Source organism: Oncorhynchus mykiss, chromosome 1 (genome assembly GCF_013265735.2).
Source record: "Oncorhynchus mykiss isolate Arlee chromosome 1, USDA_OmykA_1.1, whole genome shotgun sequence".
NCBI classification, from domain to species: domain Eukaryota; kingdom Metazoa; phylum Chordata; class Actinopteri; order Salmoniformes; family Salmonidae; genus Oncorhynchus; species Oncorhynchus mykiss.
Window position 1 is genome coordinate 22,098,885 of NC_048565.1, and position 15,040 is coordinate 22,113,924.

The window sequence follows — 15,040 nt, forward strand, 5'->3', positions numbered from 1 at the left end:
GAGATCCTTGATTAAAACCTGCTCCAGAGCCCTTTGGACCTCAGACAGGATGAAGGTTCACCTTCCAACAGGACAACGGCCCTAAGCACACAGCCAAGACAATGCGGGAGTGGCTTCGGGACAGGTCTCTGTCCTTGAGTGGCCGAGCCAGAGCCTAGACCTGAACCCACCCGAACATCTCTGGAGAGACCTGATAATAGCTGTGCCGCGACGCTCCTCAACCAACCTGACAGAACTTGAGAGGATCTGCAGAGAAGAATGGGAGAAACTCCCCAAATACAGGTGTATCAAGCTTGAAGTGTCATAACCAAGAAGACCCGAGGCTATAATAGCTGCCAAAGGTGCTTCAAAAAAGTACAGAGTAAATAGTCGGAATACTTATGTAAATGTAATATTAAAGCTTTTTATTTGTTATACATTTGCTTAAATGTCTAAACCTGTTTTTGCTTTGTTATTATGGGGTATTGTCTGTAGAGGAATATAATACATTTTAGAATAAATCTGTAATGTAACAAAATATGGAAAGAGTCAAGGGGTCAGAATACTATCCAAATGCACTGTAAGTGACTGTTGAGTTTCACAATCAATTTTAGATACTTTTTGAAGATTTGGACACATGGATTTGGATACATGGATAACATGTACCAAGACTTGGATGAGATGTTTGCCACAAATCCTAAAACATAAGCATTTGGAGACAAAGTAAACGAAAATCCTGGATTGCTGTCAAACATTGTCCATAGACTGCTTACAGTGTAAGGAAACCAATATGTAATTTGGGTGAATTATCCCTGATAAGTGCCTAATATCCACAACATTTCTGCTGGTTAAATTATTTTAAACGGGTGAATGCTCATTAGCCAATAGATCTTAATCCTATTACTGCTGTGGCAGAGGGAGAGGACAAGAGGAGAGGAAGGGAGAGGAGACGAAAGGGGAGGGGAGTAAGGGGACGAGCAGAGAGGAAAGGAAAGGAGAATGGAGGGAAGGAGTGGATGAGGGGACGAGGAGGCCTGACCTGGGCCCTCCAGGGGATCCTGATGTGTTCTATTCTGTCTGGACTCTGGGGGAATTGAATGGGAAGGTCACTGATAGTACAGGGCAATTATCATAATGAGGGACTCTGATAATGCATCACACACGCACACAATCATAAAAAATCCATCCGTGCCTACACAGACACATTTAATCACTCTGCAACCTGGGCCCTTACATTTAGCCCCAATCCTGTAATCACTAGCTAAGCTTCTCTCATCTGGCCAAGCCAGTCTAATTAAATATTCGTTGAAATATTAGGGCATCTTCTTTTTCAGTACTCACATAAATCCAGTTGATTTGAGATGTTTAGTTTATTTGCACCTCGTTCCTTTGTAATAAATGGATGGTCAAGTAGTTGTTTGTCTATATAAATTGTCACGGTCAATGTTGAAAATGCCTGTCAGGCAAGAATGAAGCTAAATTCGATACGCTGTTCCAAACTTAGGGAGATGAGGTCTAGTCCTCACTGCTCTCTCTCTCTCTTACACCCCCCCCCCCCCCCCCCCCCCCCCCCCTCTGACAGACATCGATGAGTGTTTTCATGGTTTCGTGGAGTGTGATGACAAAGCCATCTGTGTCAACTTGCCCGGGTGGTACCACTGCGAGTGTCTGGATGGCTACCACGACAACGGCTTGTTCTCTACTAATGGGGAGTCGTGCATAGGTGAGTTGATTCGCTCCTTTCATCACAAGACCAAAAGAAACATTGCGGTTGTAGGCAATCCCTATTCACCTAGTCACATATGATAATTTATATTGATATCGCATAGAGTATACCTACAAACTAGTTTGTTTTTCCATGATTCTAGTCTAGTGTATTCTAACATTGATCATAGCAGCACATCTAACCATTGCAGAACTAGAAATGTCCTTGGTCTTCTTTTGACCAGTTGTTTTTGCTGTCAGGTGTGGGTAACAATATGTTTGGACTGGACATACCATTCATTACTGGTGCATTTTCCTCAAAATCCCTGTCTGCTTTTTACTGCTCATTCAATCTTTCTGGAACATTCTCTGAAGCTGCCTGCCAAGAGCTTGTCACATGTCAAAATGGAGGGAAACCCTTATGCAGTTACGCCTCAGTAGTGACAGTACTACAGCTCTGTGTCTGTCTGTCTGCGCTATAGACAAATGTTACCTGTCAAGTCTAGCCGATCCACACAGAGCACATCAGAGACTGTCAGAGAGGTGAACATACTGTGAAGAACAAAGCCAACTGCAGTTATAATTTGATGAAAAATGGTCTCTGGGGGGACGAAATTACGAAGTGTTTTGACAAGAAAGCCCACTTTAGTTTACTGAGGCTGAGAGCTGTTAGAATATAATACATGTGCTTCCTTTGTATTTTTTTAAAGCAGTAAGATGCATGTGAATTTAAGCATGACCTACAGCATTTGACCTCTGTTGAGCATATGCCTGAAGTCATCTCTCTGGCTCCCTACAGATATCAATGAATGCAAGACGGGGAGGAACACCTGTGCCAATGACACGGTGTGCTTCAACTTAGAGGGGGGCTATGACTGCAGGTGCCCCCACGGGAGGAACTGCACCGGAGACTGTATTCATGACAACAAAGTCAAACACAATGGACAGATCTGGGTGCTGGACAATGATAGGTGCTCAGTCTGCTCTTGTCAGGTGAGACAGGTGAAAAAAACTATGATCAGGTCAGGGGTGTTCTATTGGTTGATGTAAAGCATTATGATGACTTTATTAATTCAGTTAGTTATATGATTAATACAGGTCTGAATAATTTAGATGTGTTTAGAACCAGTTATTTGGAAAACTTAGTTTTTAATAATTAAGCAAAAAACCTAACATTTATCTAATCATTATTAGGCCACAGTCTTGTCATGTTTAGTCATTTAGCGTTTACTTCTGGATAATGTCTGGTGTATAGGAATGCTTGCAGGTGATTATAGAGGATTTGTATGGGTATTTAACAGTCAAGCATCATATTATTCATTTGATTAAAGAGGAGGGCAGAAATTAAGCTTGAATGAAATTAGTCATTTTAATTGATTGGAGAAATTGAGAACCTGCCTGTCAGAATTAGTAGTATTGAACAGCTGAGCAAACAGTTAAATGAGTAAACATGTTATTGTTTTGTAATGTTCGGGGTCAGCTAGTAGAGAGCAATGGTAATATTGAGTGTGTGTAATCAACCAATAACCAAGGTCAACAACTAGCAAATATTGAGTTTGGGTTATGGAGACTGTACTTTACAATATTTGTTCAAATCAAATTGTATTTGTCACATGCGCTGAATACAACAGGTGTAGACCTTAACAATAAATGCTTACTTACGAGCCCTTAACCAACAATGCAGAGTTTTTAAAAAGTAAGTTACTGACAGTTGATTGACAGACAGTGTATCGCCCCCCTCCCCTCTGTGCAGACTGGCCGGGTGATGTGCAGGAGGATGGTGTGTGACTGTGAGAACCCGACAGCTGATCTGTTCTGCTGTCCAGAGTGTGACCCTCGCCTCAGCAGCCAGTGTCTGCACCAGAACGGCCTGCTGACCTACGGCAGTGGAGACACCTGGGTGGAGAACTGCCAGCAGTGCCAGTGTCTGGTGAGTACCAATAATACACACCCTATAAATCAAATCAAATCAAATTGTATTTATCACATGCGCTGAATACCACTGGTGTAGACTTTACAGTGAAATTCTTGCTTACGAACTTTTCCAAACAATGCAGAGTTTAAAAAAAATGAATAATAAATAGTATCTAACAGAAGAGGAATAAAATAAAATGGAAGAATGGAGATACAGTATATACAGGGAATACCAGTTCTTTCGTGATTAATGTATGGGAGATACTCTGTGTGTGTGTGTGTGTGTGTGTGTGTGTGTGTGTGTACTGTATACAGGTTTCTATGTCCACAGGTCTCTATGCCCTGCAATATATATAACTGAATTACGATGTGTCAAGAGCGTTCTCTATTGAATCTACTCAGAGAAATGCGCACTGTTTGCATTGACTCTCTCCGCTGTTGACCTTTTCCTAGGTTCCCGCATCCCTGCTGTTCAAACAGGAAGGCTTTTTTTACGAGGATTTCATACTAAATCTGACAGAACATCACATCCTACCGCCTTCAATAAGCCTTTCAGATGCTCTTCACTACCAGCCATATGTTTACTAAATGCAAATGTCACACTTGGCATTCACCCTGGCCATTCCACTCCCAGATAAAAGTAACACTTAGCTGCATTTGTGTCAATCTGCCTTTGCGTCGACCCATAAATCATCTTTAGCTTTGTTGTTCTGCCAGCTCTCTCCCGCCCGCCCGTTCCCTCGGAGGAGTGGCATTACCGTTGGTTCTTTTTTCCCTCAGATCAAACAGAATGTTGTAGCCACACATACAGCCTTCCCACCTCACTCTCCTTCTGTGATTAACATATGCATGCACACACATACATCATGTTGCACACACACACACGCACACACACACACAAACACAGCTACCAGCTAAAATGGTATAAACAGCAGCACACGAAAGAGAGGAGTGGAGGAGAATGGTGAGAGATACGCGTGGGATCTAGAAGCGTGACCGCGACGTGAAATCAACCTTGAATGCCTACACAGTTAGCAGAGCCAGAACCATACTGGCCCTGCTCTGCTCAGCAGGGAAACGGACAAGCAATTCTCTAAGACAAAGATACAAATTCCCTTTTAAATTACATGTATTTTTGTTCATATTTGAATGACTGAATATGGCTCTTTGACGTATGTGTCTCTGAGTTGATACTATAGGTATTAGACGTAATGGGTACAGGATACTATTTTAGCCTTAGATTTGGAGGATTGAAACATGGTTGTTGTTCGCCACGCTGTTGTCTAACCAAGGAACATTTCTGGCAAAGCTCCCTAAACCAAATGTAATTCACCGGTAAATGTAATTCTCCTGAAACACGCTGCAACATTTATGCCTTTTTATAGGACCATCTTCTGTAAAGTGTACTGAGATCTTAAACATGATTATTTTTAAGAGAAAGAGTGGCCTATTTAGAAACTTATCAGTGACTTACCTAACTGCCAGGGCTCATGTGAAGGTGATTGAAGGACATCACATACTCTATCACAGGGTTCTTCAACCCTGTTCCTGGAGAGCTCCTGTGGGTTTTTGCTCCAACCCCAGTTTTGACTGATGTCATTCAGCTTATCAACCAGCTAATTATTAGAATCAGGTGCGCTAGATTAGTGTTAGAGTGAAAATCTACAGGACGGGAGCTCCTGCTCTATCATGTTACACAGACTGCAGTTCGGCGTCGGAGCCGACATCAGTGGGAAAATTCTCACCTTTGATCGTCACTGGCACGCTGATTCACGGATTAATCCGGGTTTCAACTGTACCAGGGAGATGGCAGACCGTGTGGGCGAGCGGTTTGCTGATTTCCTACATTGTGAACAGAGTACCCTATGGTGGCGGTGGCGTTATGGTATGGGCAGGCATAAGCTATGGACAATGAACACAATTGCATTTTATCGATGGCAATTTTAATGCACAGAGATACCGTGACGCGATCCTGAGGCCCATTGTTATGCCATTTATCCGCCGCCATCACCTCATGTTTCAGCATGATTATCTGTACACAATTCCTGGAAGCTGAAAATGTCCCAGTTCTTCGATGGCCTGCATACTCATGGCACATTTTACCCATCGAGCATGTTTGGGATGTTATGGATCAACGTGAACAACAGCGTGTTCCAGTTCCCGCCAATATCCAGCAACTTCGCACGCCGTTGAAGAGAAGTGTGACAACATTCAACAGGCCACGATCAACAGCCTGATCAACTGATCAAGATATGCTGTGCTGCATGAAGCAAATGGTGGTCACACCAGATACTGACTAGTTTTATGATCCACGTCTCTACCTCTTTTTTTTTTAAAGGTGTTTGAGACCAACAGACGCATATCTCTATTCCCAGTCATGCGAAATCTATAGATTAGGACCTAATGAATTTATTTCAGTTTACTGATTTCCTTATATGAACTCAGTAAAATCATTGAAATTGTTGAATGTTGAGTTTATATTTTTGTTCAGTGTATATTGAAGGTCTTTATATCAAAAAGAATAGCGATTTTGGTTTGTAACCCTGGAAAAATGGTCTTTCAACTCGCCAAATTGACCCCGTTTTCAATTGATCCCTCTGAGAATAACTGCTCCAAAAGCGAGATGCGCATCTGGAAAAATCTGTCATATTTTATTCTGTTATATTACGTCATGTTTTGTACTATAAAATAGGTAAGTCTTGACTGTGAACTGGGCTCGGGAAATAAGTATCTTGTCTGCTAAATTAACAAAACAAGGCTGTGCCATTTCGCAGCCATTGGCTTCCACAAGCAAGGGCCATTGCTGAGGTTACTGCCTTTTTGAAGATTGTGTCCCACGATAATATAACCAGTTGATATTATGGTTTCATCCAATCAAATCGTCGGCATGGGCTCTACAAGGTGTCAAAAGCGTTCCACAGAGATGCTGGCCCTGTTGACTCCAATGCTTCCCACAGTTGTGAAGTTGGCTGGATGTCCTTTTGGGGGTGGACCATTCTTGATACACATGGGAAACTGTTGAGTGTGAAAACCCAGCAGCGTTGCAGTTCTGGACACAAACCGGTGCGCCTGTCACCTACTACCATAACCCGTTCAAAAGGCACTTCAATATTTGGTCTTGTCCATTCACCTTCTGAATGGTACACATACACAATCTATGTCTCAATTGTCTCAAGGTTTAAAAATCCTTCTTTAACCTGTCTCCTCCCTTTCATCTACACTAATTGAAGTGGATTTAACAAGTGACATCAATAAGGGATCATAGCTTTCACCTGGATTCACCTGCTCAGTCTATGTCATGGAAAGAGCATAATGTTTTGTACACTCAGTGTATATGGGCAATTTAGCAATTAGGATTTGTTATCTGTAATGGCTATGATATATTAGGCATTGTTGGCCTATAGATAAATGAGCAAAAACATTTCTGGCCATGTGTTCTAAAACATTTTTTTTTTTTGAGTACTTGAGTTCAATATCATTTATTATGGAAAAACCTAATAAAAATTGTTGTTCTGTTCATCACATTTAATTTTTTCAAAAAATGTTGGGGAACCCCGAATTTCAGTCTGCCACCCATGGAGGGACCTACCTGCATTTGTCCAATAGAAGCTCTTGTTTTCATTGCAAAACGTTTTCCGTTTTGAGTGAATGCTTTCCTTTGCAAAACGTTTTGCAACAGATGAAATGTTTTGCAATTGGAATCCGACTAATGAATACTGTGTGTGTGTGTGTGTGTGTGTGTGTGTGTGTGTGTGCTCTTTTTCCAAGGAGGTGTAAACCACAAAAGCTCAGGGATGAAAATGTTAACAGAACTAGGTCATGCAGAATCATAGCTTAACCAGGATCTATAAAGTTGTCCAGAATCTATGTCATGTATTCACTGGCTTATTGAAACGACTGCTGGAGAAATCCAATAAGGCGTTCTCTACTGCAACTGTGTAGTGATTCATATAAGAGGGAGAATGAACGGGTGACCAAAACAACTCCATTAGGAAACACAGAACATTTAGACCAGTGTCTGAAAATGTCTTTCTTCTGATACTGCTACTCCTACACAACAGCATATTCTTAGCCCCATGTACTGTACATCTATGATGTATCAGGACAAAATGTCTATGTTTACATGATAGTGACTGCATCAGGGTGGTATAGAAGTATGCCTAAACAGTTGGCAAGGGACAGGATCTATTCAATACAATTGTAGGGGTGATGGGCTACACATACCAGTGGAGGCTACTAAAGTGAGGACAGCTCTTACTAATGTCTGGAATGGAGTCAATGGAATGGTATCAAACACGTGGTTAATACCATTCCATTGGCTCCATTCCAGCCATTATTATGAGCCGTCCTCCCCTCAGCAGCCTCCATGGGTATGTATCATTGTATTGTCCCAGTGATATGACTCCAGTCTGTCTTTCTGTCTCGCCCATCCACAGCAGGGACAGGTGGACTGCTGGCCCCTGTTGTGCCCCCATGTGGACTGTGAATTCACGGTGGTGCCCGAGGGCGAATGCTGTGCCCGCTGCGTCACTGATCCCTGCCAGGCCGACACCATACGCAACAACATCACCAAGACGTGCATGGACGAGCACGGCATCCAGCGCTTCAGCGGGTCCTCATGGGTCAAACACAGCACCGAGTGCACCCTCTGCCAGTGCAAGGTAACAGCCATGGATTTTCATTATATCTATGCAGACTTAAGCCAACCATACCCCATGTTGGCGCTAAACACTCCATGACTATTGAAATTCTAAATGTCAAACCAAGTTAGCCTTTCAGTGAGAAATAACAGAACATAATAACAGAACCTCATTCTGGTTTGTCTAACAGTGACCCACTCTAAATTCTCTCTCTCCTCCTCCTCTCTTTCAGAATGGACATATCTGTTGCTCAGTGGACCCCATGTGCCTTTAGTTCCTGAAGCTCTGAAGGCACCTCCCTGTACAGTGTTATCCATGTAAAAACAACCAGCGTTTTCCACCCTCCAGCCCAACTTCTTTATACCAAATACAAAACATGTATCATAGAACACAGATGGACTACAGTACCCACAAGCCCCCTCTGTGTTCAGCCTCACCAATCAGGGTGACCTGTGTGCATTGAGGAACACCCCCAAATCATCTGCAACACGACGCTGTAAAATACTATTATACTGGCATGAATGTGCTCGATGTAGAAACATTTTGCTCATTTATAGACTCTTTTAATGTCAATGATGTCCTAGATAGTGGTTGTTTTAGTGTAAGTTTCATTTGCTACACTATTAAAGTTGTCGATATTTTGTGGTCCTCTAGCATTATTTTCTATTCATCTTTTACATTTATTTCCAGGCTTGTTAATGTGTAATGGTGAATAAAGTATTTCAATTTACATGAATTGTTTGAGCTTGTCTTTATTAAGATGTTGTGTATTAGTCATTGGAAACCATCGATCTCTGTATTCATATGAAGTCAAAAACTCACCCTCTCAGGTCTCGTGTACCCGAAAATTCAATCAACACAGATGACAAATCACTTGAGCTGTGCCTTCCCAGACCTCCCCACTTCCTGTGAAGAGGATAGCGAGGTGAGAGTTAGTTCATGTCAGAACACATGTTTGTGTGACACTGTATTAGAGCAGAAAAGAGGAGAGGAAACTCAGCCTGACACCAGCAATCACAGCCTATCAGTGGTACCTACACATCATCACGCCTGACCTTTCACATCAAATATTCATTGAGCAGGTGGACTTCCTCTGTCTGCACTGCTGCCGGTGTACATGGTGCTGGTGATGATTACATAGTACAGTGCAGGATCAAGAACCATCCAGATCAGTCTAATTTTGAATGGATAATTAGAAGGTGTTTGAAGTTTAGGATTTTAAGCATTTTGAGGGTTTGTCAATACACACACAGTACTTGATTGAGTACTGGATTTGATTGAGAACTTTCATTTGTTCAATACATTGAGCATCTCATTTGTGTATACTGTGATACAGTATACACAATGTCCCAATTGGTTTGCTTTGCTTCCTTCCACTGGTTCCATAGGTAATGGTAATACTTGTATGATTCAGAGTACAGTGCTTAAAACTCCTAAAACAATTAGCATATCAATATACAGGCTGGCTGGGAGGAATGAGCTGTGCCTGAAGAAGACTAACCAACTAATTCTCTGGGTCTCCCTAGCAGCAGCTTCTTACATGAACAAAAACAAAGTGGAACCGAATCATGGAGCACATTGTTATTCTACCATTTCCTCCTCCCTCAGTGGAACATTTGCCATCTCTCTCTCCTTCGAAACGTGTTATACCTGTCAAATGATGAATATAGACTACTGTGAACGTGTACCTGGCTGCAATGAAAGTGTGTGTGTGCGCATACGTGCGTGTCTGGTTTATGTGTGTGTATATGTGCGTCCGCAGTGGCTGGAAGCACACTGGCAAGGGCACCATCTGGCAGGCTTTGGTCCAGTGACTGGAAGCCGGTGGTGACTCCTAGCTGGTGGTGGCTCCTAGCTGGTGGTGGCTCTTTGCCAGGGGCACAGGGGTAGTGGCACAGCGGGGCAGAGTGGTTGTCCAGCTGGCTCCTAAATGTCCAATTTTCCATGGTGGGGTAAGTTGAACTCACCGCAACAGATGTCTCCACCCACATTACTGCCTGTCCTGTGTTCATTACTAATGGACACTCATATTATTGGGATTGGCAGGAGGACTAAGGCAGTGGAGCAGCGCAATAGTTTTACGTGGAGATCTGTAAATACTGTAGCCTTCATAAATCATTAGTTTACAACATGCGTGTTAGTTGACATTGACAACTCTCAAGGCATCAGAAGAGTAATGTATTGGAGGTCAGTCATCAGACATTATTGAACCCTTTCATAGATCTTGGATGTACAGTGTAGAATGCTACAGTAGCTTGGTTCCTCTGTAGGGGACCTGGTTCATAATCTCTGTGTGTCAGAGGGAGCAGCAGATACTCAACCTCAACTCTTTATTAATTGCCAATTTGTTCATATGTAAATCCAAGACAGTGCTGACTATGTATAGCAAAGCCTCCAATTATCACTATATGTCCGGATTTAGCCTACATTTAACTAAATATGACATGCAGTATGTGCTTATTTGTCAAAATAGTTGGTTGGTTGAATGCACTAAAGCTGCAGTCACTTATTTTTGATTCTCCCAACAAGTGTTGTGTATTGCATCAGTAAGTAAATTAAGGGAGGTGTCAACACTCAAGACTATACTAGCTGAGAAACCACCTCCACTCCATAGCCATACAGTATATGTGCAGGTATTAGTTCCACAGTGTGCAACCACCATTGCTTAACTCAAAGCACTTCATCCTCGCTGATAAAAATGAACTCTCACCACCTCTCTATTCCAAAGAAAAGGAAGCAGAAGAAAATCAATCGGAGTAATACTTTTTTTTTGTCCGTCAATCTCTCTTCCAAGCGAGTGACTGGATATAGGCTACCCAGGGACTAATCTGAGCCCCCTGTCTCACAGTAGGAATCAGGCAGGGATAACATCATCCACAGCGCCAGACACAGCTGACAGACAGACTGTCTTCAGACCAGTCAGTCTCATGGGGAAACCACCCTGCCTCTGTCCTGACTGATGGATTCACAGGAGACTCACAGTTCACAGACATGAAGTTGAACTAACATTTGTTTGAAGCCAATTCTTGCAAAGTTGCATGACTATTCCTCACTTACAGAAGGGCCTACTTTACCCATTGCAGTAACCTTCTCATTTTGGGAGTACACAACTTGGGCACAGACGTTCCACCTTTCTCATCCCGAACATTATTGAAACTCTTGGTTTGATGATTTCCCTCACTTACTGCATACACCCATAAATCAATATCTAATTCCTCACTGCAGTGGCACACTGGGAATGGATTCAGCGTAAGACCAAGCACTCCAGCTGTAAGAAATGTTTCCCTTATCCAACAAACTACACTGTAGAGTGACTAGTTGGTTTGACTGCCCAGTTTGACTTTTACAAGCATTCTTGTACAGCTCCGTGCCCCCAATGTTTGACATGGTCTGTATCTTTGTAAACTAGCTACAGTATACTGTATTCTGTATCAACAAACGACTAAACTACAGAACGTCATTAGTGAGAAGAGGGCTAATCATGGCCTAATGGCATGAACAGGGCTATGTTTAAGTGTAGATAATATCTTTCATATCTTACCTTGTGTAAATACAGTACTACTATAATTATACTATCTCTCTCATTTTCCAAGTTTTATTAGTTGTATGTACAGGATACACCTGGTATACACCATCCAATGAAATGTTTACTTGCAGATTCCCTCTTGACAATGCAACAGTAATCTTACATATTCCATGTAATTGGGTCAGCAGCTGTATGAAGTTGACCTGAGGAGTTGCTTGGCAACAGTGTCAATGCGTGCTACATCTACTGTATATAAAATATGAACTAGTTTCAGCATTGAGGTTATGTAACAGATTGGCACCTCATTCTATCTCACACTGATATTCTTCAATCCCACAAAGTATATCAGTTAATAAGGGCACCGCAACCTAGTATGTAGCAAAATGTATACATTTTATTGATACCATTACTCGGCAGACATTTATTGCGTCAACATGTTTAAAAGAGATATCCTTTGTTTAAAAACCACACACACACACAAGAATGCAAAATAGCTGTCAGTTATGCATCACAATACCATGTATAACAGCAGGGGGAACATTCAGTTCCAACCAAAGCACAATATTTTACAAACATATCACTAGATCACTTCTAGTGAGATAAACACACTCATTTAGCCATTGCCTCATACATTTAGCAATTTGTTGCCTTGTTGCGAAGCCGTATCTCCAAAATGAAATAAGTTGAGCTGTAATGAGGACTCTGACCTGTAAAGTGTAGAAGGGGGATCACTGAACCAAGGACCATACGCCACTTACATGAACTACATTGACCTCTTCACAGAATTGTCAGCTCTCGCTGTCTCTGACGCATACACACGCACGCGCGCACAAACTCAGACGCACAACACTTTGTTAGAAAACACTTAAATAACAGAGCATTGGTATACAGTAGTTGCACACTTAACGTATGTGATATAATAACTCTCATAACTCTCATAAATACTAAAAACTCCCACTCTCTTTTGCTTGTCAGCTGTAAGAGGTCACATTCTCTATGTGTTCTCTCAAACCAATCCATACCCCAATACTGGCTTCAAACCAAGGTCTTACTTGTGGTACATATACTGCTGGGGGATATGATATGGGTAAGGTGCATCAGTTAGATTTGGTGTTCTTCTCTCTCCTTCTATAACAAAAGCACATTTACCCCAACAAGGGCAAATGACCTTTCTGACCTAATTGGCATTACATCTGAGTATTTTGACCAGATAGGTGATCATGAGGTGACTTTTTAATGTTATTTGAAAATAGCTTATGCCTTTTATCTTGCATTTGATAATACAACCAGAAAATGAAGAGGTGGTCATAGTATTATCATCATCGTAACGATGTTTAGCAATCTAGTCATTTCTATGACTACAAGAGAAGAGGCACATGAAGATGGGATATGTAAGAATGATCAAGATAGCAAATGAATTCAAAAACCTGTGATAAAGTCTGAAAGGGTAAACATTGTCCAACATTGTGAAGTGGAACATTGAAATAAACAAGACAGACACACATTATCAGACGTCTTCTGTTTTGCTGCCTATGGTATAGACTATGTTGCTGTCCTTTAGTGGGCATGGGTTTATCAAGGCACCTCTTCAACTGTAATACTCAAGTTGTACACTATAAACTAGCCATGACCATTGTGTCATACATCGACTGTAGAAATAGTTCCCCACATAGGCACCAAAATATGTCACGATAAAAGAGAAAACATCTTGATATTGTAAAAACGTCAAATCTAGCGAGAGCACCGTGTTGACAATAGAACTTTACAGTGAGGGAGGTTAAAATAAGCTGTTTGTCATTGTGTTGGTGTCAGCTTAGAGGTTTTACAATTCAAATAAATAATAATCATAAAATGCCATCAGGGATATCACAGTAGCAAAACAAAGTGGCCATTGTAGCTACATCCTCCTGCTCCAGGAATAATCAGTGTTGGGTTCAAAATCTACCCAGACTGAAAAAGATCTAGACTGAAATTGAGTTTCAGTTTGGTCTCTCTCCTGTGTCTGCTCTCCTCCCTCCAGGCTGTGTGTCTGTCAGTAGAAGCATAGCAGTACTTCCCCTCAGGGCAGTAAGGTCAGGGCGGTGACAGTTTGCCGACATCAAAGGAAACCGCCGGCTCTCTTGGCTCCGTGCCTTCGATGACAATGCTGGGATGCGTCTCCTGGGTCTCCATGGAAACAGGCGAAGTGGAGTTGGTGGAGGTGGCAGAGTGCAGAGCAAAATGATGCCCATCCACCGACAGCAGCATGGGGGTTCCGGAACGTTTGAGCGCCTCGCTCATAGAGATGTGCACCTCCTCTGGCGTGAGTCCCATGTCCTTACTATACTCAGATGGAGACTTCCTCTTGATCCTCTCGTACGTCTTGTCCACCTGGCCCTCCGGGAAGGTCTCGCTGTCCTGAAAACGTCCCAGCAGCCAGATGAAGAAGCCAAAGAGGACAAAGGCAGCCAGGCTGGGGATGAAGGCCAAGCACTTGACTTCCAGGCTGGCACCCACGTAGCGGCTATGCAGGAACATGTCCCGTTCGACATACGAGCGGTTGGTCAGCGGGTCCACGTGGCTGGAGCGCCACTTGTAGGTGAGCGTGCTGCGGTTGAAGTCACCCAGTGTGTTGGGCTCCTCCACAGTGAAGATCTTCTCCCCTGGACCAACGTATTGGCCGTACTCGTAGGGCTTGTAGAAGATCTGGTTCTTCCACATGTTCAGGTCCAGGATTAACACCAGGAAGATGATGCCGTAGTTGAACCACTTACCTGCAGGGACAAACAATATGGAGGGCATTTAGGGTAATTTCTAGATGTCAAAATCCAGTTTTAAAGTATTTATTGTGCCCAAGCTGACGTTGAAATGCTCTATAATTCACTGATTTCTGTACTAAAGCTTTTATGAATCAAATTAATTTAAGGTAATCAATTGACAAAAGACAGACAGACAGACAGACAGAGACAGACAGACAGACAGACAGTGTGTTAAGGCATATGATAATATATTTGCAGGTATCAGGTCCAACATTGACACTTAATGAAATGAGGTCATAATATTAATGGTAGCAATCTCTCCAGGTTTACTGATCTAAAGGCAGATAGCTTCATCGGTACCTGTGACACAATTCCTTCCCTTTCCCGAGACGCACCACCGTTAACAAGCTTTTAGTCAAAGCAATCACGTATCAATCAAGAATATTAACATAATGCTAAATGGATGTGCGATGCATTAGGGTTAACAACAAAGTGCAAATCAGGGAGCGTTTGAACATTTTAACATCTAGCATGGGAAC

The 15,040-nt window shown here is 42.3% G+C and overlaps 2 protein-coding genes across 3 annotated transcripts in view; one reads left to right on the top strand and one right to left on the bottom strand.

The window, feature by feature from the left end:
- The window catches only part of LOC110508655 (protein kinase C-binding protein NELL2), an 83,229-nt gene extending 74,256 nt beyond the window's left edge, over nucleotides 1-8,973 (top strand). For both annotated transcript variants that reach the window (XM_021589385.2, XM_036970165.1), the window contains 5 exons: nucleotides 1,562-1,702; nucleotides 2,483-2,676; nucleotides 3,437-3,613; nucleotides 8,034-8,258; nucleotides 8,470-8,973. In XM_021589385.2, the coding sequence (XP_021445060.1) occupies nucleotides 1,562-1,702; nucleotides 2,483-2,676; nucleotides 3,437-3,613; nucleotides 8,034-8,258; nucleotides 8,470-8,511 (779 nt within the window). In that variant the 3' untranslated portion in view covers nucleotides 8,512-8,973. The remainder of the gene's footprint in view (nucleotides 1-1,561; nucleotides 1,703-2,482; nucleotides 2,677-3,436; nucleotides 3,614-8,033; nucleotides 8,259-8,469) is intronic.
- Nucleotides 8,974-12,119: 3,146 nt separating this feature from the next.
- The window catches only part of LOC110508721 (transmembrane protein 117), a 92,622-nt gene continuing 89,701 nt past the window's right edge, over nucleotides 12,120-15,040 (bottom strand). Inside the window, exon 8 of the mRNA XM_021589510.2 lies at nucleotides 12,120-14,516. Coding sequence (XP_021445185.2) covers nucleotides 13,837-14,516 — 680 coding nt within the window. The 3' untranslated portion in view covers nucleotides 12,120-13,836. The remainder of the gene's footprint in view (nucleotides 14,517-15,040) is intronic.